This window comes from Ctenocephalides felis, unplaced genomic scaffold (assembly GCF_003426905.1).
Source record: "Ctenocephalides felis isolate EL2017-DRISC unplaced genomic scaffold, ASM342690v1 CF-g0.4_SCAFFOLD_01886, whole genome shotgun sequence".
Lineage (NCBI taxonomy): Eukaryota > Metazoa > Arthropoda > Insecta > Siphonaptera > Pulicidae > Ctenocephalides > Ctenocephalides felis.
Genome location: NW_020538040.1, coordinates 80,884,246 through 80,911,999, shown reverse-complemented (window position 1 = coordinate 80,911,999; position 27,754 = coordinate 80,884,246). Strand labels below are relative to the sequence as shown.

The window sequence follows — 27,754 nt, the reverse complement described above, 5'->3', positions numbered from 1 at the left end:
ATTATAAGTAGTAGACCAGAAGACCATTGGGGTCTCATGAGGTATGGCCATTTGCTTCTATTGCCTGAATTTATTCTGTTTATATTTATCACAAAGGAGAAACTGTCGTGGTGAATCTGAAGTTTTTTCTAACTAACGATGAAACCAGCAAAAAAATTCTTGTGAAACTAAGACATTTTGTCTTTAAGATTACCCTCGGGCGAACAATAAAATCAAAAATTGACAAAATGGCGGCATGTTAAATAAAAGTTAAATTTTTCCCAAAATTTTGGTCGTGTTTGGCCTGCCAAAATTCGATCTTTGATCATATAAAAAAAAAACTGGAGGGTCATCGTATGGAGAACTATATAAAGGAGATGCAAAAAAAAAAAAATTGATAGCGATCGAATCATTTGTCTCCGAGTAATCACACCAGCAAATTCGAAAAATGCTGTTTCCCGAAAAACGCGTTTAAAGATAAAATGATCGTTGTACTATATACTATATATATACTTTTTAAATGGCAGTAACTAACAAACTATCTAAGATATCGATTTAAAATTTGAGTACGTTATTTTTAAAGGTATAACCTACCGAAATATGTAAAAAAATAAAATTCGATTTTTTGAAAATTTCACACTAGGTGTGTCCCTTAAAGTTGAATTAGGCACTTTGACATAGGTTTTCGGTAGTTATTGAAAACATAATTTACTACTGATATATCAAAAACCATCTGAATTATGCACACAACTTAGAGTCGGAGCATACCAAAAACAGCAGATAAAACTCTTGGTTATTTGTTAGACTGCGATATTCATAGCCAAAATGACTAATGGGGGTAGTTTCCCAAACCTCAAAAACAGGAACCCTTACGGGAAAACGGAAGGTATATTTAAAATCAGCGCACAATTCTAAGTACATATATTAAAAAAAAGTTTGAGGAAAATAACAAATGTCATTTGTGTCCCAGTGTTATTTATTGAATATAAAATCTTAGTTGGGTATAGTTCCATCATACTTAAATGGAAACGATATGACACCAGTTGTGAGACACCAAATTCGTCCCAACCAGTTTATTCGTAGTTTGGTTACATTATTCCTACATTGTACAACCATCATATCATTTTGTGAATTAAAATAATGTATCAATACCCGATTAGATACAATAATAATTTAGTTTGCATTATGTTGAGTCCTGTGATCTCGGTTTATCTTAGTTATATCGCATAACATACCACACACACCTCGCATATTTCAAGTTAATATGCAGTCAGCGTGTGTTGTGTCTAGGCCAGCGCTCCTTAAACAATCAATTCAATTTGCTCTCTTCGCTGACTTACAGATTTGTGCATGGAAATAAATCTGAGTGTTTTTGTTATTTATTGACAATCAATCCTCATTGTTTTTGATGCAAAGCCACAATTTTACTCATTTTTATGTGTAGTTGTTGGGTTCTATTAGGTTATGTACCCGAAGAATTCTTTTTGTAGTTTCGTTGGCCGTTCATGCCTAAACCAAGCCAGTGCAAGTTGCACTTTGATGTTAACACAGAACTTCTGTGACTAAGGTGCCAGTTCCAGAAATTGTAATTGAATTTAAGTAAAAAATGTAAAGTTATTACTCCATAATCAATTGTTTAGTAGTGTGAAAAAAGTATGCAGCATTCAAATTATTTTTTAATTACACATTAAAGGTTAATTGATCAGTAGTCTGTTATCTCATAAGCATCAACATATCAATCAAAACTTTTCAACTTCCAACTGTTTTGTTGAAGCAATTGTCGATTTGTTCTTCAATATTTTAACATCGCCTGACCCGATATTGTTAATTACATGATATATTGAATTATATAAAATCAGCGAACCGTTTTCTGAAGAACACTTCCATTATTTCATTGGTTGATTATCGGTCGGTCGACTCTGTAATTTGAGTAAACCAATCGAAGGTTTGGCACGACTGGTCTTCTCTCTCCTCCGTGCGCTCGCGGAGATATTGTACCGGCCATTCTGCCAGTCAGTTGATAACGTTCTTAACGTAGAGGCGCATACATAAATACAAAAAATTCAAATCTTGAATACTTGTTCTCATCTCAAGTTTCATTCATTTTACGGTATCCCCGCTTTTGAGTGCTCGTCCAGATCTCTGCTTGCACTTTGCTGTTTGCTCAACACCAATAAATACATTGGCCCGGTGAAGTGTTTTTTTACGTTGGACGTAATTTGATTTTTTTTTTCTACTATACGCCAATCTACAACAAACCTAGCGAGATGGCATCAGTATATGAAGTATCAGCTAATTGCATCAGGTAATACTTGCATTGTATCGTCACATGTGTTCATAGCAGCACAACGTTGAAACGATAGTTTTTATTTATATATGTATGTATGTGTATGCTTGTAAATATATATATATATATATATATATATATATATATATATATAAATTTATAGTTTGTACCATACTGTCTGCGGTTTGCTATATTCCATATTTTTAAAATTAACTTTTCATCCCGTTTTGTCTTTTCGTCTTTCTCATGTTCATTCACCATTTAGAGTTCAATATTAATCGTTCAAAATGAGAATGGTCTAAAATATTATCATAGACCATTTTTAATTACTTTTCAATATGTACATGTGTTGTTTAATTAAAATTAATAAATTTTATATTACTTCTTTATTACTGTTTATAACGTCTATGCGTTGCATTTTACTGCTGTAAAATTATAAATGCATATAACATACGTATATGTGCTTGTATTTGTTTAATGCGGTTTGCGCTTTGTGATGCACGAACCTATATAAAGTTTGATTTGTATTCCGTTTTTTGCCATTCGGTTATAGTTCATTATGATGCTATTAAGATATGAAATTTACCGTGAAATTAATAAATACTTTTACTTTAAATTATTCATTTGACCTAGTTATTTTTCGATTATTGATCTGTATTTCCGCGGCCTCGATTAACTAGATATTGTAGTTCATAGTGGCATGTAATTTTGTTAGAAGAATGTTTATCAATTTTCTTGCTGATGACTATCGACGTTAATAAGAAATTATAAACAATCATGATTAACTATCTTCTCCCAGGAATTGTTTCATTCCAATATCAAAAGTGTTTTCTGACAATTAGATTAGTCAATGAGTATTTATATCAACGGTCGCATTCCAAGTGCCGGCGAGTGTAAAGATCAAGTATGTATGCCCATGGCGTGAATGCATTCTTTGTTAAGGAGAAAGCCGATAATTCGGCTCGAAATTTTTTATTAAGCATAGAGAGATACATTTTACTTGGACCTGTGATTTTTGTGTCAGATCATTTTTTAACTTAGAATATTTTGAATCATAACGATGAAATCAAATTTGTTAACAACTAGAAAAAAGTTTAATGAGATGCCATTTGGCGGTGCAAAATGATCATGCACATCAAATTATCAGATATTTTATAGAGAGTTTAATAAGTACAATACTTGTACCAAGTTTTATAGTGTTAATTTATTTTTTTATTCTCATATCTTAACAACAATCAGAACCGTACGTCCTATGAGCTGTTGGACTGAAACTTCTCCTTACTTTTACGTATTTTTTTGTCACTGTTGCCTGACAAGTGGGTATCGAACCCGGGGCCTCTGAATCAAGTCCCGTCGCTCTTAACCGTTTATTAAGGCGAGACCCTGCGCCAATTTATATTTTAATATTTTCAAAACATGAAAGCTTTTTAAAAGTTTTAAATTACGGTACGGAAAGTTCTAACAATTTGCCTGAAGGCACGATGCCATGCACCAGTAGTTCATCTATTTAAGGATGAGCTCAAAATGTTCTTAATTCCCGAGATCAACTAACGATGAACGACTAGTTTATCATATGTAAACTCCATCGCTTTAATTCATCTCTTCGATATCAATTTGCATACTTCGTTTAATCCGAATCCTATTTAATGCCAACCATATTTTATGAAATGTTTGTTTTTGAATTCATACACACTGTCGATGACCGTGAGAAATGCGTTGAAATGTTTTTACATTCTATCGATTTCTTACTGAAATTACATATGTGTTTTAGTTAATAGTTTATTTTCTTAAGCACTTGAATATTAGTGGTTCTCATCTAAATTTTGCTTGAAGCATGGTCTCCATGTTGCATTTGGTTTGTAAACTAACTTAGTAAGATAAGTTTAATTTTTTGTTATTTTAAGAGATTAGTACATTAGTAGACATTAATAATCTAAAATTAGAGGTTTATTAAATATTGTATAAATATTTAGTGATTTAGAATAAGGCACGAAATTTACCGATTATGAAGATTAGCTGCTATATTAGGTGCATTAAAACATTGGTCAGATTTGAAGCAAATTGTGCGAAATTTTTACAGCAATGTAGTTTGTTTTTGTTAACTTTCCAAAGGGTAAGTCATAGGATTATCAAAAAAATCGAAAATAATTTGTTTTATATATCTTTACGTTTCAAAGGTTTCTGAACATTTTGGCATACCTTAGAAAATATTGATGTATGTATGTATGTATGTGCGGATACAAATTTTTACACGGATCAACCGATTTCAATAATTCAAAAAACATTCGATTTTTATTAATCGGGAGATGTACTGATTAGTTTTTGGCAACGGCAGGTCCAGCCGTTTTCAAGATATGGGGCGAAAAGTACTAATAATGGTAATTGTAATTCACTTTTTAAGAGAACGGAGCATCTCATTTGAACCATTTAAAAAATCATTTTGTTTATACTGGCGAAACGAAGAACTGGTTGAAATTTTAGTTAGGCAGGTCAAGAGGTTTCGGAGATCCAGTGAAAAAATTAACAAATAAATATCATTTTGCGGTCAGAAATGATCATTAGACAAATGCACAAATCAGATATTTTATAGAGATTTTAATAAGTACAGTTTTGTTTATATTTTTATGGGTCACGTGTCAATATTTATCCGTTAAATTGCGACGTGGCGCTTACGCGCTTTGATATTTCGGATGTAAAACAGCTACGCAGCGCGATTACTTTGAAAAAAGTTCTAGATTTTCAAAAAATGTCAAAATATATAAACATAAAAAAACTGATTTTTTTTTCAAAAGTTTCAAAATTCTCAAATATCTATCTTTATTTGAAAGTTTTCAAATAATTTTAGATTTTTTTAAAAAATTTTAATTTTCGGTACTGGAAGTTTTAGCAATTTGCCTTAAGGCAAAATATAGCAATACACCGCTAGTTAGTTTTTGATCTATGAAAGTAATCGGTTTTATCGAATTTTATTCAGAAGTGTTTTTCATCAAAAGCCCTGTAACGTACGTTATTCCATCAGTAGGATACAACAATTTCGTTCTAAAGCAATATGTGGAGCCAGTCGCATGAATCACGCCTCCTTGAACTTTAGGGTAAACTACCGGTATGAATACCGCCGAAAATTCGGGCAATCGGATATTGCATTCCCTAATTCGAATATTCATATTTTATTTTATTTTTTTTTCAAATTTTAGTTTGATTATTCATGATCGATTCAGCGTGTGTACTACAAATACTACAAAAATGATTTTTCAAATATTTTTGTTTTGATATTTGTCTCGAGTTTTTTTTTGCGAAAATATTTCAATTTTTACAAAAATATTTCAATTAAATTTTCTGTAAAGAAAAAGATCTGTCATCACGCAGAAGTAATTAACTCAAATCGTTATCCAGTTTTCTTAGATGTATTTAAAATCGTTGAAATGGGCTCATTCGTATTTGTGAAAATTTGGGTCGATAATTTAGGAGCCAATTTTCCGATAAAATAAATGTTGTAGCAATGCTATGTTACGGGCCTATCTTCGTATGAATTTGCAGTAAGAATTGTCAAGGATCTATGTACGATCAGGAATTTTATACATGCAAATCTAACTTCACGTATGTGTTATCAATGCTAATATTGGAAAGATGCACTTATGGTGAAGTTATTCGGCGTTCGTGCGTTTTAGAGGTTAGGTTTTATGTGTGAAACGCCCGATCGAACAGCAAATGCACGGCCTTTTGAGAGTTCTCTAATTCATACGAAGATAGGACTTGCGATGACATAACATTTTATCGAAGAATTGGCCCTTAAATATGCTTATTACCACCACTTCATCCAATTTTTTTTAAATAATTTATAATGACTTAAAACATCAAATAAACATTTTTTGTCCAAAAGATACTGTTATATTAGATAAAACTTGAAATATTGGCACATATCAGAAAAATGACCAAATGTAGAAATTAATTCGATAATTAGGTAAGATTGAACAAATTGCTGTCAGAAAGTAAGGAATCATGCTCGACTTGCTGTTTTGAATTTTTAAAAATGTGATTCCAAAGTTTGTCTTAAATTGTATATAACTAATTATAAACTCCATATAGTTGATTTATTTATAGTTGATAAGTAATGGATCCGTAAGAAATGTTTAGCGACATACTAATTAAAATTCGCGTGGGTTAAAAAATGCGAATCCACGAAGGCGAGTTTGTATGGCCGACCGTGAGCTCGACTAGCGCAGCCTGGGAATCATATACAATTATTCAAAACAGTATTATCATTGCATTGTGCCTTAAGGCAAACTGCTGAAACTTCCTGATATCTCTTACTAAAGTAATATAAGATAAATAGATCAACAACTAAAAAATTAAAATCTTATTTGATATCAATTCTACATAAATTCATCAAATATAATCTTTGTTTTTAATTGTACACATTTCAAAAAATATATTGATATTTGATTTTAATTACTATAAGAAACTTTTAATATTGACTGACACTTATATCGATTACCCTTGAAAAATTACAGTTTTTTAAATGGATTCTACACTTTCCTTGGTTCATTCAGTAATAATTCAGTTTGAAATTATAATAAGAAATATTCATACCCTTTTCTACATTCGTATGAACCGAACTCTAAAAACAGCTACTGGTAATATAATGTAATAAACTTTATAATATTTATTGCTAATTTTATATACATAAATATTAAGTAAAAATGAGAATTTTCAAATAAAATTTAAAGATTTTGGAAAGCCATGAAAATATTTGTAACTAGTGGGGGGCATGGCATCGTGGTGCCTTAAGGCGAATTGCTGGAACTTTCCGCACCGTAATCAAAAATCTTGGTACGGGACAATGTGTACACATTATTAAAATCTCTATAAAAGATCTGATAATTTGATGTAAAATAAACATTTTTGACCGCCAAATGACATAAAACTTATTTTTATTGAGAGTCCATAACTGCTGGACCTGTCTTCCCAAAAATTTAATCAGTTCATCTTGTCAATACAAGTAAAATGTTTCTTGAATTTATTCAAATCGGACGCTACGTTCTCTCAAAAACTGAATTACCATTTTTGATTCTTTTTGATCCGTATCTTCGGAACATCTAGACCTGCCTATGCCAAAAACTAATCAACACGTCCTCTTATCGATACAAATCGAATGTTGTTTTAAAGTTTTCAAATCGGTTGATCCGTGTTCCCGAAATCGTTGACGAAAATTTGTATCCGCACACACACACATGCATACATCCATTTTTTCTAAAGTATGCCAAAATATTCAGGAACCTTTGAAACGTAAAGATTTGAACTTACCCTAGAAAACTTAAAAAAAAATTAAAAACTTAGGGATTTAAGTTAGAAAATCAAGCTTTAGTTATTATTGTTGTAATGTATAATAAAATTAATTATGCGGTGATAATGGATGATGAACTAAATTATAAACAATACTGTACTGTAAAACTAATAATTTAAAAAAAAAAGTTACGATACGTTGTATGCTGATACAGAACCCTAAATTGTGGCGTTTTTATACTCCTAAATTTTTACATGAAATTGGGAAGTTTCACTCAAGGTAAAATAGTTTGGCTGGAGTAGATAACATAATTTTGAAAATGTACGTGTTGGTAATGGATTTTTAAGTTCGTACAAATTATTATGCATATTTTTATAAGTTTTATTTGCGCGTTTTATATGAAATCTTGATGCACGAGTGTGAATAATTATAATTTGGCCACCAAATGCTCTTTTTTTGCTAATTTTTCTCTGAATCTTCTAACGAATCCTCCCTACTAAATTAATGAACATAGTGTTAACACGATTCGAAACTTTTTATGCGAATCATCCAAATAGTTAAACATTTCGAAAACGTTGAACGAAAAATTATATACACACATACTGGTAATGCTTACAATATATATAATAGATACAATGCATATAATGAATATAAAACATATATATTTAATATATTCAGGCTTTTCTAGGGTGTGTCCAAAAGTCTTGTAGCATAAAGATTTTTTTTTCAATTTTACATGATTTTTTTTAACTTGATCTCCACTAGTGTAGGCCAGTAATCTAATTGTAAGAAAATAATGTTGTAGAAGATGGAAACATATTTTTATGTTGAAATCAATTGAAACGAGTAGCTTTATCTGGTCAAGTCCAAGCACAAGCTCTTGCTTATATTATATTTTTCAAAATAATTTTGGTTTTAATCGAACTTGAAGTGATAAATTTATTCAATAATTGTATTAACTTTACTATGTACTATATATAGAAACAAGACATCAAACAAATTACGCCTCCGCCTGTATATCATTATTAAGTGATCTATAAAATTATCGGTTCGCATAATTTTAATGGAATGAAACAATGAAAATAAAAGTAGTCTTGACCTATTATGAAAATAGCAAGGTTTTGGTTTTTTATACTAAACTACTTCAGTATGTATTATTGTTAGGAATTGACAATATTTGTTACATCGATTGGAGAACTAAACAAAGAGATTTTTGACCAAATTATCTAAATAATTGATATTTACGTTGTAATGAAATAATTATTGTGTGAAAAGTTTTAAGCTGAGATGAAGTTTGTTAAACTTCAGTTGCATGAGTGAGTTAACTTTCATAATATATTCTGATATTTTCTAAATTACAAATACATACTTTTGAGGATTGTAAATTTGGGATTCAAATTTAAGCTAGAATAAATTGAATAAAATTCGATTAACACTTTTTATCTAACAAATCTAACAAAATCTTTGCATTGCCTAAACAATTTTTTGCAAGCAAGTTGCTATTTCTGATATTTATGTAAATACGCATCATGATTCTAATTAAAAAAATAGTAAAAATCAGAGTTCAAAACGTATTATCACTTAGTTCATACACAATAATGAAATCTTACTATCTATACATTTTTACAATTTAAATATCTATAAATATTTTATGCATTCACATCGTATATTTGTAGCTCTATTAAAATCATATTTGGTCAAACACAATTTTTTTTTTGTATACTGGATATAACTGTCGACAATAATATAAATATTTTAAAAATTTGTCATTCCTAGTTCTTTGTTTTTGTACTCGAGTATGGAGATACGTATAAAGAATGTATAAATTTATAAATGCTGGTGAAATTCTTTTTTTCTTGATGAACAATTGCAATTTCAGTCAAATTATTTTAAATAAAAGTAATAAAAAAGGCTTATGCGGTATTTTATGTATAGTCTGCATATTTGTTGGTTTATCTTCTAGTCAAGATAGACTTCATTATCGCTGCTTTCAATAATTCGGATAAATAGGTCTTGGAAATTGTTATATTTAACAATAAACTATGCACATATCATATGCAATAATTTTGCTTTTTACCCTTTGTTGCATTTCAGTAGTTTTCGTACTAAACTATAACGATTTGATATGTACAATTAAATTGCTTTTCTACTTTCATTCAAAACTAATAATCTCGTACAACATTAATAGCCGAAATAACAAACTGTTTTAGAAATTTTAACTTAATTTTGATGATAGGGGAGAGAAGGAACAATTGATATATTGTAAAAGCTTTCGAGAACAGTTTGATCATTATTTTCTGTATGTCTACTATAACGTAAATTACGTAAACTGAATTAGTAAAATATTTATTAGGATCGATGATGCGCATTTGTACATATGTTCAACATTTATGTTCTAAAATCACATTTCTTCCCTACGAAGAAGTGTGCATTGACAAAAGTTCTATTCACGCAAATATTTGCAAATGCTGAGAACAGCTGCGCGTAGGCACATATCCTCCATCTGCTTTCGGCCCCTTTATACTCTTACCAACCGAGGCTGAATGCCAGAAGAAATAGTGATTAAAAAACGTATGCGATTCTAAAATATTTCATGATTATAATATAATTCGTAAAATATAAATCTTTTGTTTGGCTGTTTGCGTACTTTTCGAAATTATGATATAACTCGAAAGGCTTTCCTTTGTTTATACATTTGAATGGTTAAGCTCACGGACTTCAGAGTCGAACCCCGCTCTGGACAACTTGACATCATGCAGTAGCGATGTCTATATTTACTTGAAAATATAGATCAAAAATATTTTTCTAATTGAAAATAAGCGAAATGGCAATGGAAAATCTTTCCCAGTGGTGTATCTACTATAGTTAATATATAAAAAGAAAAAACTAAAGACAAAGAAAGAGAAAAAAATATTTATATAAAAATAAACTATAATAAATCTGGAGGTATTTTCCTTTTGAGCCTGGTCGGCTGGCCTTCCTGGTATAAGTTGCATGCTAGTTGGTTTGGATGTGCGTCATAATTACAGGCAAAATTATTATTCTTACCTAGTTTTTTTAAAAATAAGTCATGCACTTTCATTGTTTATAAACTTAGATTTTTTCGTTTTGTGTATTGACTATAGCCCTCTCTGCGCAACATTAAACAACACGATGTATTACGATTAATTTTGAGGTGTCAGAAATTTAGTACCACTGCAATCAAAAAGACATCTTTTTTAATTTCACCGAGATTCAAAGAGTTTGTTTTAAAAAAAAATAGCAAAAAAAAACAATTTTGGACTTTACCGGTAAAACAGCGACGGTGTGATGAGGTGTGTTTCTTGAATAAGTACTACGCCAAACCTTCTAAAGATGTCCGCACCAAAGATTGAAGCTGACTTGAGATGAAAACGAAGAACCTGTTCAAATATATTTTATTAATTTCAAACTATTGAAATATCTATAATATAATAACATTTTATTATTATTTTTTAAATGGTCGATGATTTACGTGCTTTTATCATTTTCATTAAACTTAATATAGGAATATTACCGACGGTATTTGGCGTTAGGTTTCCTCTTATTCTGTACGCAAAAACTGCATTAATCACGTGAGGTGAGGTTCAAAGGGGTATTTGTCAAAAAATCATGATATATCGCTTGGGGGAAGGAAGGGTCTAGTAAGATATCACGTCTATTCATTACTCACCCGAATTAAAAAAAAAAACAAAAAATTTAAAAAAAAAAAAAACAAAAACAAAAATTTTACTATTTTTTCGGGGCAGTAAAAAATACACGTGATATTGGGTGGGGGAAGGCTGTTATTTTAAATCACCGCGTATCACCAAGGGAGAGGGAGAGGTCCAAAAATTCTTAAAAATCAATCACGATGTTTTCTTCAACTAATTACGAAATACGAAATTAGCAATTCCCCGCTGATATATATTTTATTTTGCACCTTTTTTTCTTTTGGAAAAAATTCAAGAAAATATATAGAACTGCCAAGATGACCAATTGATAGTTGACCAGATATTAACTTTTTTTTTTAAATAGAATTAATATTTAATCGTAGTCAAAACTTATGTCTATTTAGCAAAAAACTCGAAAATTTTTACGGTGGGGAATAATATGTTGTATAAATTACTGAAATAATCATTCGACAAAATGCCGTTGATGAATATAAATATAAAGAAACCAATAAATACTTGCCTCTTGATGTTTTACTATATATTATGCGGGTTATGTTACATAAATTTAATAAACGTATAAATTTATCAGGTTATGTCGTTACAATGAAGTCGGAAATTATTGATGGTTTTTGATTTTTTTTTTCAGAATTTTGATTTTGTAAATTAAATTTTGGATAGGTATTAGAAATCCTAGAGATTAGACAAACCTAATTTTGAAGAATTTCGATTAATGTATTAAACCGTGCTTTACTTCATTATCGATGAATATGTGGTTACTATTGCAAGTGAACACAAAGTATGTATTTACTTTAATGCAATTTAGAACTCACAACGAGCAAATTTGACTTTCAGTCCTGCTTATGTCTTAATTAAATTTGTCAATTTATCATTCGAAATAAGTTCACTTGCCTCTTGTATTTGTGCCAGCTTAATATACGTACCTAAGCATGAATATATTTTTTAATGTCGAACAATATGAAACATTTTTTTTGCCCTTGTTATTTATCAACATAGAGTAAAAATCGTATGATCCACGATTAATTACAAAGACCAAATTAAAGATGAAAGACAACTGCTGAAATAATTAAACAATAATTTCTTTTATGTATTTCATTACCTATTCCTTACCACATTTAAATATGTTGGCAGAACCTGTATGTGAAATTAAAAAGTTGAAATCTTTCATTGAATCACCATTTGCAACCAATACGGTGTTCATAAATTTTATTACACTTGCAGGCTTCTTAGCATACATATTGTGTTGATTTTCAGAAGCTATGGTTCATTGTTCAGGCAGCTTCTGTAAAGGTACGAAAGAATACTAAAAAGTTTATCATTCGCATTATGAATAATTATTAGCTGATGATATGAGCCATAACGGTCATCAAGTGAAGCGTTCTTGATAATCAATTTTGTTGTTAAATGGTGTCCATGTAGATGTGATTTTCAGTTTTTTATGAGTTGCCTAAAGATTGTCGTGGCGCCTTATTACATAGCTCCGTTTCTCTTAGAAAATATTTGTATCTTTGTTTTATCACATGCAGGCTGTAAGTACTTTAGACATATAATAAATAAAAAATATTCATGGGCCAAATAATTCTGGCGTCAACACGTAAAAATGGTGTTCATAATGCTGTCGCACATTCGAAGAATACTTGTAATCATATTTACTTAACACTAGATTTACGGACCCGAGCCAATTGATACATACGAGTATGGCGATGCTACTTGATCAAGTGGTGGAAAATGTTTATTTTGAATTATTTGATAATAAATATTGTATTTAAATTGCCTTGGACCTACTTTAAAAAAAATCAATTTTTGTGTAAGCCAAATTGGATCACCTTTGTGAAAATAGATATATAATTAATATCCCTAAATCTAGTGTTAGACAAGCCCTATTGAATTCCGTTTCTCAAATCTATTTGTACTATGTGTTGAGTAGGTAGTTTATCATCACCATCTATTTCAAATTTGTCCTAGAAAGAAATAATTTTCATTTAACAATACCTTATATGATTGATTTTTTTGTGCAAAGGATAATCTCAGCATCCCAAATCTACAAATATTTTTAACGAATTTTTAGGTTCATTATTACATTATTTAAGAGCCAAGAGTTCTCCTAATTTCATGAATTTAGGAGAAAAGCCGTCGGTCTGTCGCGTTTATCACGTTTGTAGGCTATCTTGTTTTATAGTTTATAGTTTGGTGAAAAGTCTTGAACATAAAGAAATTTTGCCTCTAAACGCTTTATTGTACGTTTCATAATCATGAACATGACCACTCAACTTTTGAGCGACTTTAAACATGGTAACGCGTATTTAAGCCGAAATATATGAGCAAAAAAATATATAACGGAGAGATATATTAGCTATTTTTCCTTAATAGTGGCGTGTATTGTTTTAATAATATTTAAGCAGTTGAGAAGAGTGTTTTATATATATTTTTTGAATGTTCTATAAATATCGATCATGTCGAATGGAATAGTTAATAACCTGTATATTTAAACGCATTTCTATACCGATGTTAGTATAGTTTAATTCAGACATCAGAACGTGTACCGTTTTGACTTATTATTAATGATAAAATTCCCATCTAGGTCTCTCTTGCATTCAACATGTTTTCTATTGATGCACAACGCTATTTGGAAACTGCTCGTAACGAATTCCCGATTTGAAATGCATTCAAATAATGTGCTTGTAATGATTACATACAATGTATAAGTTTCTTCGTACTAATTGCTCGAATAATTGCACTGGACTTATGAATAATAGACTATATGGATTTTGGATTAGATTTTTTTTTGCTTAATCAAGAAAAATTCTTGTCGATTGAATTGAAACTCCAGAATTCACTGCAGTCGTTGAGTCGTTACTAAATTTAAACGACTCTGTAAGTAGCCCCAGTCTCTGAGTAATAGTGATATATTTTGCTTATGGTAGTTTTTAAAAGTATTTTACACAATCTATTCGTATCATTTAACAGCACACCTGTTAAATAAATTGCCTGTAAGGTCTAGATCAGTGATTCCCAAAGTGGGCGCCAGCGCCCCCTTGGGGGCGTTGCGGCGATTCTGGGGGGCGGTGATGGGCTTTGGTGTATTGCCTGTAAGGTCTAGATCTAGATCAATAAATAATGTATTTTGATGAAATCTATAATAGAAAAACGTGCTGACCGTTGCTGTATCTTGTGGCATATATCTCGGACACTCTAATTTTTCTAGTTAATATTATATAACTTTTCTACATGGGTTCCTGATATTATTTGATCTTTTTTATTGGAACTGTTCGATCCAAATGCTCATTAAGGTGTAATTTGGAAACCTATATGCAAGCTTGGTACCCATACCCATAGCATAAGGACAGTGGTTATTTTAGGGTGGTCATACTCTTTAGAAAGATTATGTTAATGCGTTAACATTATTTTGAAATACTATTTATTGCACCATTTACATTAAATTTAAAATTTGATTCTATGATTTTATGTAAATACAATAATTGACAACTTAATATATTCAATGAAGCTTACAAAAGCTCAAACTAAAATTTGCTCTATAAAATCGGAAAAACTTGTATATGTCGTAACTATTTCGAGAATTACTAAACTGATTTTGGAGCATTCCATACATAATAAATTGCTCGTATTTTAAAATGAATTTTTGATTAATTAACTTTTGATTAATCAACTGAAAAGTATAAAGGATTTTATACTATTTGGACTAGTTATAAAAGTTCTAAAATACAAGAATACTTACCAGTTAATCTTGCAATATGTGGAAGCAACAAATAAAATACTATTACCTACTCTAATAGAAGACGTTGAATCGCCTAATATAAATCTACGTTCTAATAAGGATTGCAATGGTTTATTCTTACTAAACCCTTGTTTAGGTGAAAAGTGACGTTATGTGAATTTAAAGAAGTAATTTAGTGTAGAGGCATGCATTTTAGATCATTTTTAAGTCATTGTAAAAAGGCAATAAATTTTTGTACTATCATTTTTTTTGTAATTTCTTTAACAACGTTACAAGATTACAGAAAAAAATAAAACAAAAAGATGAATTTTAAAAATTAGCACTGTTTGAAATGAACGTTCTAAAAAAGTTGACATGTGACTATGCCCACTATTGCAATCCTCCTAGTAATCCCAAATGAACAAAAAGATTATCTAGAATGATGTCGAAAAGGTATTTACTAGGATTAAGTTAGAAAATAAGTTTTTGTCGAAATGGTGACTGCTTGAAAAAAAAGGATCGATTTCTGATCACTTTTTTGAATTTCTTAAATATTTTTGTAAATAGTTAAAATTAAAATTTGAAGATGAGGCTAGTATACGAGGTGTGTTCAAAAAGTACCCGGAATTACTAATAATTAAATTTCGCGGGTCTGGAGTGTCTGATTGTCAAAATTTTTTTTTTATTGTGTTGGTATACATGCCCCTAAAGTATGATGAAATTTTCAGCTATATTCACTGTTTACTTTGTCTGTGGTAGTCGCTAAGGTTCGACGTGTTTTTCTGAGCTCGGCGATTTTTACAATGGAAGAATTGAAAAGTCAAAGAATTTGTATTAAATTTTGCGTAAAAAATGAAATAAAGTGTTGCAAAGTGCAAAAATTCACCAGATCTGGCTCCGTGTGACTTTTTCCTATTCCCAAAGTTGAAGAGACCCATGAAAGGACGGCGGTTTTCCTCGATTGAAGAAAATCGCTGAGAGTGCTCAAGGACATATCAAAAAGTGAATATCAAGGGTGCTTCGAAAATTGGAAAAAACGCTGGCATAAGTGTATTATATCTGGGGGGGACTACTTTGAAGGGGACCACATTAATGTAGACGAATAAATAAATATTTTTTTGAAAAAACGAAAATTTCGGGTACTTTTTGAACAGACCTCGTATGCCTGAGAGAAGTCTATAAAGAAGATTCTCCGAAAAGTTAAAGTAAATCGGTCCAGTGGAACTCGTGAACTTGCGGGCATTGTATTTTGAGAAAAACGCGTTTAAAATTTTGCAAAAGGAAGGAAACAAAAGAGGATTATCATGGTTAAACAGATGTATATACGAAAATAATTTAATTTCTAAAAATCCTGTCGTACACATTCTAAATAGTTAGTTTTTGAGAATATAAAAAATATTTTGTATTTTTGCACTAGAGCCTTCTGCTACCATCGTAACTGGTTTATATTTTAGACATTGATATTAATTTTTTCGGTTTAATTCGGAGGTACTGTAGACATAGGTTTTCAAGAGTTTAGATTTAGATATTTTCACAACAATGTGAAATCGTTCTAAACCATGGTCTCCTTTAATATCATTGGCAAAGCCAAAACCGCGATATGATCGGAAAGCTATCTATTCGTTCTGAATGAAAAATAATGGCGAAGGCAATTTATTAACCAGATTCGAGGTCATTGGCTATAAGTTATCACGCTGCAGTATCGCGCTCCCTAACGAGCAGCGCTAACTATAAGTTTAATGCAGTATTACAATCTCTCACATCAGTATCTTAATATTAGCAGGGCTATGCAAAATCTTCAAAACGAATTAAAAATTCCTGCATAAGAAGTATTCGATAGTGTTTACATGCCGTTTGGTTCGAACAAATTGCGCGAGTATCATCCTATATAATTGCATTTTGAAGTCTTATCAAGATGCACATTTATAGTATCAGGATAACGCGATAAACACTATCTTAAATTCAAGATATTTATGTAGGGAAAGAGGGTATTTCATATATGCACTAACAAATCTTGTATTAGTAATGTTCAAAATAATGCTTTTACTTTGCTTATTCAAAAGTAATGCTGTTGGTTTTAAAATATTGATAATTTAACGCCGATATTATAGCGTTTTGGATATGAGAGTTCAATTCGGTACTGATTAGATCTGGATTGGTAATGGTATGGTATGATCAAATGCATGTAATGCGTATTTAAAACTTGAGATGTGATGATCTAATTCTAACGACGTATTAAGTTTTTGAATCGATTGTTAACAGTAATGGCCAATCCCTGATAATTAAAGATTAGATCTGGACGATTTAACTTTTGCGTCTTTTGCAAATAGGCAAAATTGTATATGCTTTGAGGGGCACAACTAGTGTAACCGCCTAAAAAAAGGTGAATTTTGGGAATTTATATTAAAAAAACTACTTTATCATTTCAAAACCTTCAACGTGGATGAAATTTAAAAAAAAATCTCGTTAAACTAGATAATATTGTCTGTAAAATGAACTATGTTAAAGAAAAAAAAGCAAAAATTGACAAAATGACGGCGTTTTTAAAAAAAAGTCGAATTTTACCCAAAATTTTGGTCGTTTTTGGACTGCCAAAATTCGATTTTTGATCCGATCAAAAAATCGATATTTCATTTTACGGAGATCTATATATAGAACATTTGAAAAAATTTGATAGTGATCGGATCATTTGTTTTTGAGTAATCGCTGCAGCAAATTCGGAAAATGCTGTTTCGAGAAAAACGCGTTTAAAGATAAAATGATCATTATACTATATAACTATATATACTCTTTAAATGGCTGTAACTCAAAAACTATTTAAGATATCGATTTAAAATTTTGGTATGTTATTTTTAAAGGTATACCCTATCGAAATATGGAATAATTGAAAATTCGACTTTTGAAAATTTCACACTAGTTGTGCCCCTTAAAGTATAATAACATTTTCACATAACTGGACATGGTTAAATTGTTGTCATACAAATTTCTTTACTTAAAGTTTGAGCTAACTATGGCTCCGTTGTAAGAATGTGCTTTAGCAACCATGAAAAATTCTATACCCACCTTAGTAAGTTCAATATCAAGCAGTAGTTATACCAAATTTTCAAGAAAGATTAAAAAATTTACAATTGAATAATCCAGATCATAGGTGAATATTTCATGTTCGTAACTTACAAAATATTGAAAACACATTAACGGTCAAATTTTAAGTTACCTGCTTCTTATGTATCTATCTTATTTATTTGAACTAGTTCATACCTCAATGATCACGATAAATATAAATAGCTTCAAAAATAAACTGATCGACAATAAAAAAAACTATAATTATATATTATATCTTACTCTTACTATCTTACTGTTAGCAATTGCATTAAAATAGCAAAAATTTAATCAATTAGTTAAATTAGTTTCACTCCCATATAGTGGTAGCCAAGAAAGTTTAATTTATCTAAACATGTTTTATTTAGTTAAACGTGCTCAAACTTACACATTCATTTGAGATTATAATATAGATTGACTTATTTAGATGAGTAATTAGAACAATAATTCTAAAAATGGAATGCAATAATATGTTATAATATTTTATCAATTTCGCTTGAAACGAGCACTTAGCCATAAATTTACTATAAAAAGTTATTTTCTGAACTATTTGCCAACTTTTTCTGTAACCTACATGCACTTGCATATAATTTTTTACTTGCTCGTAAAGTTTCTCTTGCTTACTATTTATGTGGCGTTTTTATTTGGAAAACTAATGTTGGCATTTAATATCCTATACATGATAAAAATAATTTGTAAGGTATGTCAGATTTTTTTTAAGATGGGCACGGCCGACTAAATTAGGAGCATATCGGGATAACCTTCATCAGGATTACTAGAGCATGAATTCTAAATATATGCGAATAATTTTTAATTCTACGTGTGTTACATTTATTTAGATGGTTTGGTTAGTTATGCCAAAATTGTCATACAAATTTCGCATTTCAACCATGTTTTCTCGATTTTTTTTAAACTAAATTTCGTATCGGTTTTCCTCGTATAGTTTTGCCATTTGCCTAAAATCTACAGTTAGAAATTTGACCTTCAGGTTTGAACCGGTTTTAGAAATTCTAAATTTATTTGAAATACTTCAAGTTGAAAACGCGATTGAACTACCTGAAAATTTCTATCCTCATTGGCATAAATTAATTTTTAATGAAAATTTCTTCATTTAATTTTTTATAATTAACAATCAAAAACATTTTGTCACGCATAAAATTAAAAAACCTACCTACGTTTGAGTATCGACTATTATTGATCAAATTGACTATTACAAATATCAGGAAAAAAATCTGTCTTATTGTAGGTCTACCTTTTATACTGAAACCGTTCGAAAATTCAAATATTCATATTTAGTAATTTTTGTGCGGCTTGGAATTTTCATGTACATACTTTCATTTTGTAGAGGAAGTCATTAATTTATGTTTCTATTATAATTGATGTTAGGACAAATGATATACTTAAATGCTTTTTTTCTTTGAGTAGATGTGTCGTATGTAATGAACTACGTAAATGAAGGAAAATAATTCACGAAGCAAATTGTTGTATTAGAAACGCTTAGATGTAATGATTTTTCACGACTCCGTAATGTCCCGGGCCGTGTGAATTTATGTCAGGAAATTTATATATAGATAGATAGTACATACTTGTGCTGCGCAATATGAGATTCTTCACACTATACATTTTCGAGATGTATTCAAATTCAATATGTTTCAAAAATTCAAAATTCAATATGTTTTATCGTGAAATTTATATTGATGATTGACTGATACCATTCAATTGGTAACTTATACTTGTAGAAAGCCAAAATAGTATAGAGCTATATCAGTCATATATGTATGACATAAAAATTAGTGTTTCTTCAGGAATACCTTGATATTCTTTTAACAATTTAACAAAATTATCTCATAAAGTTACCATGACCAATGTGAATTTTTTTTCTGATATTATCGTGACGATTAACGTGTTAAGCGAAGTAAGTGAATTTTAAACTCTAGCAAAAAAAATGTAGAATTAAATATTCTAAGTTAATTTTGTGATTTCTTTACTAATATTTTATTCATGGTTAAGAAAGCGTTGGGGATAAAGTGTTAATGAAGCTGGATAATGTGACCGAAAACCAATCTCTATTTTTTTTAATCCAAGCGTTGTGAATATATTTCAGAAAAAACAAATTTAGGTTTTACAATGTATGAAATAAGTGATTACATCAGTTAGTATTACAAAATGAAACTGTTTTAATAAATGAATGTTTTGGTTTTAAATCAACTAACTTTGAATTGCTCAGTAGTTTTTCCTTGTAGAGATTTTTCAAAAATCAACTTACATTTAGCAAATCCTATTTATACAATTTTTCTCGCTTACATCGATAATGCATTCATCTCTAGTTCGTGCTTTTGTTATTATAACTATTTCAGAACTTGAACTTTTCTCTTGCGACCAGCTTTCGCCGTTACTAGCGAAATGATTTAAAAGTAAATATTGAGCACATATAATAGAATAAAAAATGTTTATAATCAATATAATGCTATTCCCGTATGTAAATTAATTTACCTTGTGAAACGAAAATAGATTGCCACATTGTAACTTTTCTATTTTCTTTAGAACTCGATGTCGTAGCATATATAAATCTATAATTTATGTTCAATTTATGATCATGGAATAATACGTGTAGAAATTTTTTCGTAGAAATTTACTACATGCAGATCGCAAATGAAATAAGTTTTAAATTAAAGAATGGATAAATATAAAAATTACAAACTAATGGTAATATGAAAAATTCTTTTTATCCAAATTTCCTCAATATTTTTATAATTCTAGCTAATAAAATATAAAGAGAAGGATGTGCAAAATTTATAATTTAGATACTTGTAGATTTTCATAAAATCTAACGAATAATTTAAAATGTTTTTTTATACGGCGTTATATGGGATTAGGAAGAAAAATTATGTATTATGGCACCTCCAAATTTTTACTACTCGCGAGTTTTTGATTTTTCAATTCAAGGGGATATTTTAGTGTAGAAATTCAAAGATAGTTTCTTTTTTTCTCATATTTTCAAAGTTTAACCATTCAAGAATATATATGTGCGAGAGTATTTTTAAAAATTTAAATTATTTTCGAGATACAGCTATTTGATCATGATAATCCTCTTCTGTTTCCTTTCTTTCTGCAAAATTTTTCAAAACTCTTTTTCAATACGATCCCGAGTTCTACTGGATCCACTTACTTGAAATTTTCGGAAAATCTTCTTAGACTTTTTGTCTTAGAAACTCGTAATCGCTAATACTAGCCTCATCTCTAAATTTAAATTTTTACTAATTTAAAAAAATGCTAGAAACTCAAAGTAGTAAGAAATTAATACTTTTTTTTTCAAATAGTCATTTTGTCAAAAAATTATTTTCGAACTTAATCCTAGTATATACCATTGCGACATCATGGTAGATAATGTTTTTTTTTTTGTTATTTTGAGTTACTACGAGGGTTGCAATTGTGGGCATGGTTACGTATCAACTTTTTGAGGCTCTCCACTTCTCCCACTACTAATTTCTAATATTGTAGATTTTTGTTTCTCTTAATTTCTTCTTGTACTCTTGAAACGTTGATAAAGAAATGATAAAAAAAGATGATAGTATATAAATTAATTGCCTTTTTCGCGACGACTTAAATTTGACCTAATTTTCATGCATAATTAGAAAATCCCTTTAACCGCTTATAGTTCTATCGGAAAAACTCTGAAGAATAAAGTCGAACAGGAATTAATGGGATATAATTGTTTATAGAAGCAAACATGTAGATGATATAAGTTGATGAGAAATGCAGCATATTAATGTTAGTGAACTTGTAATTTTGTTACTTTGCAATATATGTACATTTGAGATTTCTTTTAAAAAAGTCAATGTATTTTCAATTTATTTGCCAGACTTTTTCCATCCATGCAGTTTGTTTTATGATAAGCTTCAAACAAATAGTTTTGAAATTTGTGATAAGGTTCATGCATTTAGTAAGAAACTTAGAACATACTATAAAATAAACTTTGTCCAATACTACAGTAAATTTTCGTATAAAATTGAAATATTTGCAAAGATTTAACTTGATCTGCAATTGTTGAAAAATACAGCGATTTCTATGTTCGAAACATAATAAATTGGATAAAAATAAGATTTTAATTGGCCGACGACGGATTTGCTTTCTTCTGTCCAGGAACTCGGACTGGTTCTCTGTTTTCACGTCTTCTTTCTTTCTTCTTTTATGCAGAATCGCCTCGAGTTGTTTGCAATTTACACACCTATTTGTGTGTATATCAGCCGAGACCCAACTTTTTACAATGCTTTGCGTACGCGGATCGTAGAATGCTGCGTGTGGAGTGTATTTTATGAAGAAAGTATTATTTGCCCATCACTTATTAGAAATGATTTCTGTGTAGCTTTGTGGCTGTTTATTTGCCGCGTTAAAGCTGTCGTAAATATGCCCTCGTAGTCGCTTCGGCATCTATCTATAGCTATAAAGTGAATAAAGTTTGAGTATAGATGCAGAATCAGATACCAACTTTATAGATTTTTGACCAAACTAATAAAATTCATTGCTTTAAATTCTATCCAAATGTTAAATATCCATTTGAATTACTATACCCATGATCATTCTCACCGCGAAGTATGTATCGTTACAACTATTCAAAGAATGAAATTGGTGTGAATCAAATTCTCGCAAGTCTTAGGAACACTCTCTGTACGCAATTATTGAAGTTTTTTTTAATTTTAGCAAATAATTTTTAATTATAATATAAAGTTAAAAACTTTGCTAATGATTACCCAAATGATGTTAGCTACCAGATATTTCAAAATCTCGTATGAATAAAGATGTTTGTAAAACTGCAGAACCAAAAAGTCTATTTATTTAATTAGACGATTAGCTTCAGTTTCTAATATTAAAGTATATAATATGTTCTTTTTTTGTGAAATTTTATGCAACACCTATGAAAATTGACTTCGACAAGCCCATTAGTGATTGCGAGTTTTTTGACGACCCCACACAATATAATAGAGAAATTAATATTTTCAGATAATCTATTTATTAGATAGCATATTCATATATACATATGAAAAAGAATTTATTGTACAACATGCAAAAATCTAGGCATGATGTTATAAAATTATAAAGTTTAAGAAGCCATGATTTAGCCTATAAATATAAAACCATGAATATATGGATTTATGACAACGGTTATGAAGCTTTAGTATATGGGTCATTCTTTTACAAACCGGACACTTTTTAACCTTGACATTTTAGAATTGTCTGAAAATTTGTTTACAGATACTATTCATAAAATCATTTGACACGTATTTCAGGATTTTGCTGAAAAAAAATTTTTGACGTAAATATTTACGATTGAAATATGCATTTTTTGCTCAATTTCTATGAACATCATCTGCGGTAAATTAATTATCTCCGGATGTGCTGATCCGATCAGTATTATTTTTTTTTATTACACTCATATTGAAGTGAACTTTGTAATGATTGAAAAAATTTTTTTTGTTTTTGCAATTTTCTTAACAATAACAACCCCTAAATATTTACAAAGGTTTTACTCGGCCTTTACCCGAATTGAATCGATCCAAAAAAAAAACATATATTTTCTTTTTTTCTCTGCAACAAAATTCTTTTTACAATTTGTTGGAGGTTTTGTTACATCGAAAGATATTAAATATTTTCAAGCGCGAGCCGCGCTTTTCACGTCGTGGACCTCAAAGACTTGTACTCATTTGTCACTTTCGAATGACAATCTTATTGTTTTTCGGTTGAAAAATATTTTATAATTTCGCTTCTGGTGAAAAATGAACATATAGTCGAAAAAAAACATTAGGGGAGAGCGGAGCTTAAAAGTTTGTGGGTAAAAAGATCCACTGCCAATATCTCAAAAACAAGTAAAGTTAGAATTTTTTTAACAACAATATTTGAATGTAGACGGATTGTTCAGTTAGATTTTTTTAATAATAAAAAAATGTTTTTCAGCCACTTTTTTTAAATTCGTCATTTTCCGTCTTCACTCCGTAGCCTGGATAAAGAGGGATCGACTTATTTTTAATTTTAATAGATTTTTACGTAATAATAGCTAAATTTCATAGCCAATGTAACATAAAAATTTTATTCGTATATTTTTATAAAGAAAATACCAGATATACCTTTGATCTGATGCTTTGTCAGAAATATTTATCAGCAGAGTTAATTAACTATTAATTTATATATAATTATATATATATCAATATATCTATTGTAAAATAGCTTCTTTCTAACTCAATTCAATTTTTTATTTACTATTTCCTTATTATTTACACCTAGGCCAGTATGAAGGTGTGGTTGACTCTGTTTACCCCACCCACATGTAAGCTTTAATACAGATTATATCAGAAAGGGTTGAAGCCAACTTAAATATTCCTCTACATTCAAATATTGTTGTTGAAAAATTTCTAACTTTACTTGTTTTTGAGATATTGGCAGTGGATCTTTTTACCCACGAACTTTTAAGCTCCGCTCTCCCCTAATGTTTTTTTTCGACTATATGTTCATTTTTCACCAGAAGCGAAATTATAAAATATTTTTCAACCGAAAAACAATAAGATTGTCATTCGAAAGTGACAAATGAGTACAAGTCTTTGAGGTCCACGACGTGAAAAGCGCGGCTCGCGCTTGAAAATATTTAATATCTTTCGATGTAACAAAACCTCCAACAAATTGTAAAAAGAATTTTGTTGCAGAGAAAAAAAGAAAATATATGTTTTTTTTTTGGATCGATTCAATTCGGGTAAAGGCCGAGTAAAACCTTTGTAAATATTTAGGGGTTGTTATTGTTAAGAAAATTGCAAAAACAAAAAAAATTTTTTCAATCATTACAAAGTTCACTTCAATATGAGTGTAATAAAAAAAAAAAATACTGATCGGATCAGCACATCCGGAGATAATTAATTTACCGCAGATGATGTTCATAGAAATTGAGCAAAAAATGCATATTTCAATCGTAAATATTTACGTCAAAAATTTTTTTTCAGCAAAATCCTGAAATACGTGTCAAATGATTTTATGAATAGTATCTGTAAACAAATTTTCAGACAATTCTAAAATGTCAAGGTTAAAAAGTGTCCGGTTTGTAAAAGAATGACCCATATCCGTCTGATACATTAGATAATTAGAATATCGGTAGACCTTACCTGTCATGTGATTTATTACAGTATTGGCGCTTGTATAATTGCGTTATTGGACAAATTAAAACGGACATGATTTTTCACTTTTTCACGAAAAGTTTGTCTTTGTTTCTATTCGTAGGAACTTGCTTTTTACTAGGTCAATGCAATTTTCAACAAATTCTCAAGTATTAGCAATAAAGTTACATTAGCCGCAATATTATAATCGCCCGTGCATCATCCAAGAATATTACGGAACGTGCAGAGGGAGCGCTCTCAGGTCGCATGTATCCTTTCACAAGACAAAGTGGTATTGTGGCTACATCGACTGTATAGGATGATTGACAGGTAAATAACCATGATCCGAACTGATAGCCAGCCACTGCCACTATCTTTTATTTTCCATCGATGGTAATTTTAACGAATGTTATTGATAACTTCTTACCACCGCAGCGTGCAATTTGTCCCGTTTCGAAGTTCATTTTCCATCACCAATCGACGATAGACTATCATAATACGCAATTGGTAAATTTCATAATGATGTTCTATTATTTGAATTGGTAGCGTTTTTTTGTGTAATAGCTTTTGGACACGTAGTATTATTTGCATATCTGTATTATTGGAAGCAGTTTGCCTTTTTTTTTTTTTTTAAATATTATACCGATTTATTTGATTATATGTGAATATTTGCAAGCCTCTGAACGTATTGTCTAACGTGTTAATGGGTCTGGAATTTTCTAAAATTTGATTTTGTTTCTTTTGATATTTTTAGAGTTTAACTACTCAAGAATGTGTATAAGAAGATATTTCAAAATTTAAATTATCCTCGGAGATTCAGTTTGACCATGATAATTATCCTCTATTTTCCTCGGAGAAACTTCACCGCGTTTTTCTCTGAAACTGCCTTTTTCGATACGATACCCACGATTTCTCAACATGTACTTGCAATTTTTACAGAGCCTTCTTTGTAGACTTCTTATCCGATTTTAACGATTTTAATTAAATTTCGAGAAAATAAAAAAAAGTTGTGAATATTTTTTTTAGATAGCCGTTATTTTATGAAAAACCAATAATTTTTTTTCAAGTTGACCGTGGATTATACAATAGCGACATTATATTAAATTAATTTTTTTTTATTCAGATTATTTGGTAAGCTCAAATCAAGGGTGTGGTCAGGTGCCAGTTTTTTGCCACTTTACACCTCTAGAATAAAAACTTTTTGTATATGTTTAATTTTTTTATTCTCAAAACATTAATTTATAATTTTTAAAGAAAAATAGTACAAATATTTTTTTTACCGCATTTCAAGAAATGCATAAAATGCATGTCTCTAGAATAGAATGCGCCCCCAATAATTTTCGTGGTGTTGCATAAGGTTACATGCAAAAAAAAATTATTAACTTCCCGTAGGGCAAGTTATAGTAATCGCAAAAAAATCAAAAATGAAAATTTTTATATATCTTTACGTTTCAGAGGTTTCTGAACATTTTGGCATACCTTAGAAAAAATGGATGTATGTGTGTGTGTGTGTGTGTGTATGTGTGTGTGTATGTATGTATGTATGTATGTATGTGTGTGTATGTATGTGCGGATACAAATTTTCGTCGACGATTTCGGGAACACGGATCAACCGATTTGAATAATTCAAAAAACATTCGATTCGTATTGATAAGGAGACGTGCTGATTAGTTTTTGGCAAAGGCAGGTCTAGCCGTTCCAAAGATACGGGGCAAAAAGTGCCGAAAATGGTAACTCAGTTTTTAAGAGAACGGAGCGTCCGATTTAAATAATTCAAAAAACATTTCACTTGTATTGACAAGATGAAGAATCGATAAATTTCATGAAGTTAGGTCTAGCCGTTTCGGAAATATGGAGGAAAAAGTAAAAGAATGAGCCATTTGGCGGTCAAAAATGATCATTGGACATATGCACATCAAATTATCAGATATTTTATAGAGATTTTAACAATAAGTATACATTTTGTTAACATTCCTATGGGTTCCGTACCAATGCTTATGCGCTAGACAGCGACGCGGCGCTTACGCGCTTTATATTTTGTCCCTATGCAGATAAAGCAGTACGATTGCTTTGAAAAAAAAGTTCAGATCTTCCACAATATGTCAAAACAAAGAAAATAAAATTTTTTTTCAAAAAAAAAAAAAATTAAAAAAAATTTTTTTTTTGTTAAATTTTTTTTTTATTAAAAAGTTATTTTTTGTTCAATTTATAGTTTCTCAAATATCTTATTTTTTCAAAGTAATTTTTTTTCAAAAATGTTAATCGTTTTTAAAAAAATAATAATTTTTGGTACGGGAAGTTCCAGCAATTTGCCTTAAGGCACGATGCCTTAATTGCCTTAAGACAGAATTCCACTTACAGCTAGTTTTGGGTATTAATTAGCGAAGTTTTTAACTTATAGTATAATTAGAAATTTTTCACAAAATTGAAAAACCTTTAATAATTTCGTCTGGATAATATTCCTAAGATTTGCGAGAATTTGATTCACACAACTTTTATTCGTTGATTGATTGTAAGGATCGCTATGAAGCTCATGTAGACTAGGTCTCCCTTTGGAGTCTTTAG

At 30.0% G+C, this 27,754-nt stretch overlaps 1 protein-coding gene across 2 annotated transcripts in view; it reads left to right on the top strand.

Annotated features, from left to right (window-relative positions):
* The window catches only part of LOC113377280 (microtubule-associated protein Jupiter-like), a 107,580-nt gene that overhangs the window by 12,942 nt on the left and 66,884 nt on the right, over positions 1-27,754 (top strand). The window contains exon 1 of one of the 2 annotated variants that reach the window (XM_026617537.1): positions 2,211-2,284. The exons of the other annotated variant lie outside the window; for it this stretch is intronic. Coding sequence (XP_026473322.1) covers positions 2,247-2,284 — 38 coding nt within the window. The 5' untranslated portion in view covers positions 2,211-2,246. Of the gene's footprint in view, positions 1-2,210; positions 2,285-27,754 lie in introns of those variants that run through there. 2 annotated transcript variants of the gene reach the window in all.